General features: G+C 58.1%; 4 protein-coding genes across 4 annotated transcripts in view; 2 read left to right on the forward strand and 2 right to left on the reverse strand.

Annotated features, from left to right (window-relative positions):
* The window catches only part of ACA1_227070 (uncharacterized protein), a gene marked incomplete at both ends in the record, with an annotated part of 1,437 nt that extends 127 nt beyond the window's left edge, over positions 1 to 1,310 (reverse strand). The window contains 6 exons of the mRNA XM_004346452.1: positions 56 to 178; positions 378 to 435; positions 517 to 602; positions 902 to 1,013; positions 1,049 to 1,144; positions 1,204 to 1,310. Coding sequence (XP_004346502.1) covers positions 56 to 178; positions 378 to 435; positions 517 to 602; positions 902 to 1,013; positions 1,049 to 1,144; positions 1,204 to 1,310 — 582 coding nt within the window. The remainder of the gene's footprint in view (positions 1 to 55; positions 179 to 377; positions 436 to 516; positions 603 to 901; positions 1,014 to 1,048; positions 1,145 to 1,203) is intronic.
* Positions 1,311 to 1,596: 286 nt separating this feature from the next.
* Positions 1,597 to 3,341, forward strand: ACA1_227080 (uracilDNA glycosylase; the record flags this gene model as incomplete). The annotated part of the gene is made up of 8 exons (XM_004346453.1): positions 1,597 to 1,809; positions 1,887 to 1,973; positions 2,074 to 2,216; positions 2,316 to 2,404; positions 2,504 to 2,559; positions 2,631 to 2,808; positions 2,910 to 3,024; positions 3,107 to 3,341. The coding sequence occupies 8 exons, from the start codon at positions 1,597 to 1,599 to the stop codon at positions 3,339 to 3,341; spliced, it is 1,116 nt and encodes a 371-aa protein (XP_004346503.1).
* Positions 3,342 to 3,737: 396 nt separating this feature from the next.
* On the forward strand, positions 3,738 to 4,272 carry ACA1_227090 (uncharacterized protein; the record flags this gene model as incomplete). Its single annotated transcript, XM_004346454.1, has 3 exons — positions 3,738 to 3,812; positions 3,957 to 4,022; positions 4,090 to 4,272. 3 exons carry the CDS (start codon positions 3,738 to 3,740, stop codon positions 4,270 to 4,272), a joined length of 324 nt encoding a protein of 107 aa, XP_004346504.1.
* A 288-nt stretch (positions 4,273 to 4,560) lies between these two features.
* The window catches only part of ACA1_227100 (uncharacterized protein), a gene marked incomplete at both ends in the record, with an annotated part of 1,670 nt that continues 1,153 nt past the window's right edge, over positions 4,561 to 5,077 (reverse strand). The window contains 2 exons of the mRNA XM_004346455.1: positions 4,561 to 4,775; positions 4,877 to 5,012. Of these exons, the coding sequence (XP_004346505.1) occupies positions 4,561 to 4,775; positions 4,877 to 5,012 (351 nt within the window). The remainder of the gene's footprint in view (positions 4,776 to 4,876; positions 5,013 to 5,077) is intronic.

A 5,077-nucleotide genomic window follows, 5' to 3' on the forward strand; every position in this document is an offset into this window, starting at 1 on the left:
AGCCGACATTTGAGCGTGTATGCGTGTGCGGTGGTGCGCGTATGCGTGTGCGGACCTTGAAGGCTTTGGCGATGCGCTCCTTCTCGTTGCGGTAGTACTCGAAGTCCACCTGGGCCTTCACGTTCGGCTCGGCCATGATGCGGTGGTAGTACTCATTTGCCGCGCTGTAGTCCGTGATCTGCACGCACGCACGCACGCACGCACATAAAAAGCCACACACACACACACACACACACACACACACACCGACACACACACGTGTCCCCGCACTCATGTGAGCTCAGCAGTTCATGTGTGAGACTTCAATTTGATGTGGGCCGTGCCTTGCCGTGCAGCAGGATCTGGTGGGCGAACAGGAGGTAGCGGATGGCGTGCACGATGTCCTTCTTGCGTCGGTAGATCTCGGCCGGACTCTCCCAGTGCCACTGTGCTATGCTGGCCATAGGCAGGAGGGAGTTGATTGATGGGGAGGGGAGCTCACAGAGGGGAGAGAGCTGGCTCGAGAGGCGGTGATACCTGAAGCGCTGCCGGGAGGCGAACATGACGGTACGCCGGAGCACGTCCTCGTCCACCTCGAATGCCACCACCAGCTCCTCCTTTAGCTTCTACTCGACCCCCGACAGACCACGACAACGACAACGACCACACCACCACGACCATCGACCAAGCACGAGTGCGGCCACGAAGAGCGTGCATCAGAGGAGTGGCGGCGGCACTTAGTGGGGCGGCGGCGCGGGGGAGGTGGCGTACAAACTGTGGCGGGAGGAAGTAACACTGGAGTGCTTCGTGTCGGTGCTCCAGCAGCTACAGGCCACCACCCAATGCATTGGTGAAACGCACGCACACGACACCACCGCACACGCACGACACACGACACACTGTGATACAGAGGGATAGTTACGATGCGTCTCCAGTAGTGTGCGCTGACGAGGGACACGTTGACGTCGTCATCGTCGTAGCCCGGGAAGTTCATGTCGTGCGTTCTGCCACACCACACGTTGTCGGTAGCTGAGCTGCGGGGTGGGTGCTGATGACAATGATGACGTACGCCTTGTTCCAAGTGGTGGGCTCGTCTTCGTGCGTGGTCACCACCAGGAAGTCGTAGTCCGAGTTCTCGTTTGCCAGTCCGTAAACACGCGAGCCCCTTTTGCACCTCTCTAATGAGGCGGTGTGGCGGACGAAGTTGTTGGGGGGGGGGCGTACCACAAGTAGACGTTGAGTATGCGGCGCTCAATGTCTGCATCCTTGTTCTTCAGCTTGGCCACCAGATTTGCCAACGTTGGCGTGAATGCACGACCCTCTCGCTCCATTTTATAAAATGTTGTTTTTATTCATCTATTCAGAATTGTTTTCTTCGAAATTCACAACATTCTACCGTTAAAAATAAATACACCAGGAAGCTGGATGCGAGCGAGGACGTTGGGGGTTACGCAACGAACCAGCTTTGGCTCACTCCCGCTCTCTGTTCACTGCGCACGTCCCACTTCGCATCTGCTGATCGCCAGCAAGTTCATTTCAACGAGTGCGGGCACCAGCCATCGATTAGGCCTAATCATCACGCCCAGGAACTCCACTACAGGCCTTTGGCACTGCAACATGTCCACCCCACAAAAGAAACAGGCATCGCTCCTTGCCTTCTTCGGAAGCCGCGGCAGCAGCTCCTCTTCACCTTCCTCCGATGCTGCTCCTTCGTCATCTTCAACCACATCTTCCGCCTCTTCTCCTGCGAAAAGGAAGCTGCCCTCTTCCTTCTCCTCTGGCGAACTGTCGTCTCCATCGACTGCCGAGCCGCCCAAGAAGCAGACCCGCGTACGCCCTCTCCCTCCGCGCGGCTCTACTCTCTGTGGCCACACCGGGCCGCTCACTTTCACCCTCGCTGTGCACAGCCGACCGAGCTGCAGCCGCAGGTCAAGCACCTCATCGCCGGCCTGCACGAGCCCGCCTGGCGTCGCGTCCTCGCCAACGAGTTCACAGTGCGTCCCGCCAACGACGAGCGAAGCCCGAGGCCTCCTCGCCCTGCTCACCACTGTGTGTGTTGTGTGTTGTGTTGTGCGTGCGTGCGTGATCGAGAAGGAGGGCTACTTCGTTCAGCTGGCCAAGTTTCTGGAGCAGGAGAGGCAGACGAAGACGATCTATCCGCCGCCAGAGCACGTCTTCAGCCAGCTCAACCTGTGCCCCTTCGATGAGGTCAAGGTCGTCATCCTCGGCCAGGACCCGTACGTCCCTAAGTCTACTCTCTTTTCCCCTGCGTCTTCCCCAACCGCCTGCACCAAGCTCGTGCAGCTGACGTACCCACCCGTGCACGAGGTGTTTAGGTACCACGGGCCAGGCCAGGCACACGGTCTCGCGTTCTCGGTTGCCCTGGGGGTTACCCCGCCGCCCTCCCTCAAGAACATCTTCAAGGGTATGCACCCGGGTGGAGTCGGTCATACCCGCTCACTGGTCTCAACATTGCGCTGTCTGCTCCAAGCTCACATGTCGTGCTGCACGTTCTCTTCGCCAGAGCTCGAGAACGATCCCGAGGTTGATTTTACCAAGCCGGATCATGGCAACCTGGAGGTGCGTTGCTGCCTGCTTTTGTGCGCTCAGGAGCACCTTTCGGCTTGACGCTGACAGACACGCACACGCAGAAATGGGCACGTCAGGGAGTGCTGCTGCTGAACGCGGTGCTCACGGTCGAAGCGCGCAAGCCCAACTCGCACAAGGACAAGGGATGGGAACGCTTCACGGACGCCATCATCAAGGCCGTCAACGACAAGCGGGAGGGCGTAGTCTTTATGCTGTGGGGCAAGTACGCACAGGACAAAGGTGCGCCACCATCACCCACACACCAATCTGCTCCGCTCTGTGGCGAGACCTAGGCCTTCTTCACCCACCTACGACATGCCGTATGGCCCACATGTGGACAGGCAAGATCATCAGCAAGAGGAAGCACCACGTGCTCACCTCCGCTCATCCGTCGCCGTTCGCCGCGCACAACTTTTTCGGAAACAAACACTTCTCCACCGCCAACAACCTCCTCAAGTACCTTCCCTTCCTCCTCGCCATCAGCCTTGCCAGCCACCATGGCGGTGCTGATGGAGGCCCTCGCGGTGGTGACGTGCAGGCAAAGGACGCTGACGGGGGAGTCCAAGAAGCCGATCGAGTGGCAGCTGGACCCCAAGGACGTGGAGCGCGAGAACCAGCGCCGGTGGCTCGAGGAGCGGGAGGCGGAATGGACACACGAGGAGCAGGAAGAGGAGGAGAAGGGCTCATCTGATCATGACCAACCATCACCGGCACCCCAAGAAGAGGATGACGAGAAAGATAGTGGGGAGGAGGAGGAAGACGAAGCCGCCTGAGGGTCACTTGTACAGCAAACTGATTGTCTATACCTTCGCGTTCAGCGTGTGCCCGCCTTCGCCAGCCAATTCGTCTGCTTCGGTGTTCTCTTCCCACGGCCTCAGCGGCCACAGCCCTTTTTCAGCGAGGGGCATTTCTTTTGGCCATTATTATTTATTTATATTTTGCGCAGCGCCACAGACGCCAGCAGCAGCCAAGGATGTGGTTCCATTTCTGTACGCTGCTGCTCTTCTCCTTCCTGCGTGCCACTCTTTAACGTGTGAGGCTGTTTGCCGATAGCTGTCTGCAGTTTATCACTACTATGACTATGTCCGACGCGTATGCCCCCCCCCCCACAATGGCTTTTCCTCCCCTCTTCTGTGTGGCTCACGCCCACGCCCACGCGTGTCCAAACGATGCAGCGGAAGGTGGGCCGCTTAACGTCGCAGGACCAAACCTACTGGCAGTTCTTGTGCGAGGAGGGCCGCTACGTTCGCACACCCTTCTGCGTCGAGGTGGGTCCCCCCCTCTTCTCTTTTTGTGCTTTTGCTGCTTTACTGCACTTGCCACTATCGCCTTGAAGTTGTTCTGCTTGTCGTGCGCACTCATCTATCTCTCACTCCCTCTCTCATCAGATACGAAGCGCCACAGAAGACCTGCGATGGAAGAAGGGGGCACCACTGCCTCCCTTGCCGAAACTGGTCAGCTCTCCTCGCCCACTACGTGCATGCGTCAGTAAAAACGTGCTAACGGTTCTCTCGCAAACAGCGAAGAGAGGCGGGGCCGGTGGTGCTGGTGATGACGAGAGAGGAGGAAGAGCCAACGAAAGAGGATGCGTCGGAGCAGGAGGAGAGCAAGAGGCAGGAGGAGGGCCGTACCCAGATATCCTGGGTGAACATCGTGGCCAATTGGTGCTGCGGATGGTACGTCCGACCACTCTTCTCCCCCTAGCTGGGGCTTCAGCTGCTGTGCTTAACACAGTGCTCATCGCACACTCTAGGGCGGTACCACAGAAGCGAGACTGAGTCGGAAAGCCTCGCTACGGCCTTCTTGTGCGTTCTGATCGTGAGGTGCTACGTGTGTGTGAGCAAGCTCTAGTGTTCAGTCTGAGACGAAAGACGGAGAAGCTTAGGGATAGCGCTGTAGAGGTGGACGAACAAGCTTCTTGGGTAACGACTTCTTCGGTCTCTACGCTTGGGCGAAGTACTACGCACTGTTCAGGATCTGCCAAACGAACCTCTACTCTTCGATGACGGGGCTTGTCGGGAGGGCGCGCATGAACTGTTTGATGGAGTACTGAGCCTTCTCGATCTGGGCGCGTAGCTGCCTTCCCTTCTCCTGCTGCTTGGCGAGGTCCTCCTGCAGGTACTGGGTGAGAGCGGCATCCTCGTCGTCGAGCACGCGGAAGCCTTCGACCGCCTCGCCGAACATCTCGTTCACCTTCTTTACGAAGTCTATTTGAGTAGCAGCTCCAGCGTCAGAACAAAAGGCCGAAGCCGCTACTCGCCTCTGCGCGAATGTAGACACTTGAACGCGAACATCGAGCGAAGGGTACCTGTAAAGATCATCTCCCCGGTTGGCTTCTCTCCTTCACCGAGGTCTCCAGAGGGCATGATGTCCGACATGGTGGCTGTTGCTGCTGTTGTTCTCGACTCGGCTGCTGTGAAATGAAACGGAGCTCTGCCTGCGTTCTGTTTTCCCCTTTGAGTGCAGTGACGTCAGCGCACACTTTAACGTGGCCGCCACAGCCAAAAGA

Source organism: Acanthamoeba castellanii (assembly GCF_000313135.1).
Source record: "Acanthamoeba castellanii str. Neff unplaced genomic scaffold scf7180000084761, whole genome shotgun sequence".
NCBI lineage: Eukaryota > Discosea > Longamoebia > Acanthamoebidae > Acanthamoeba > Acanthamoeba castellanii.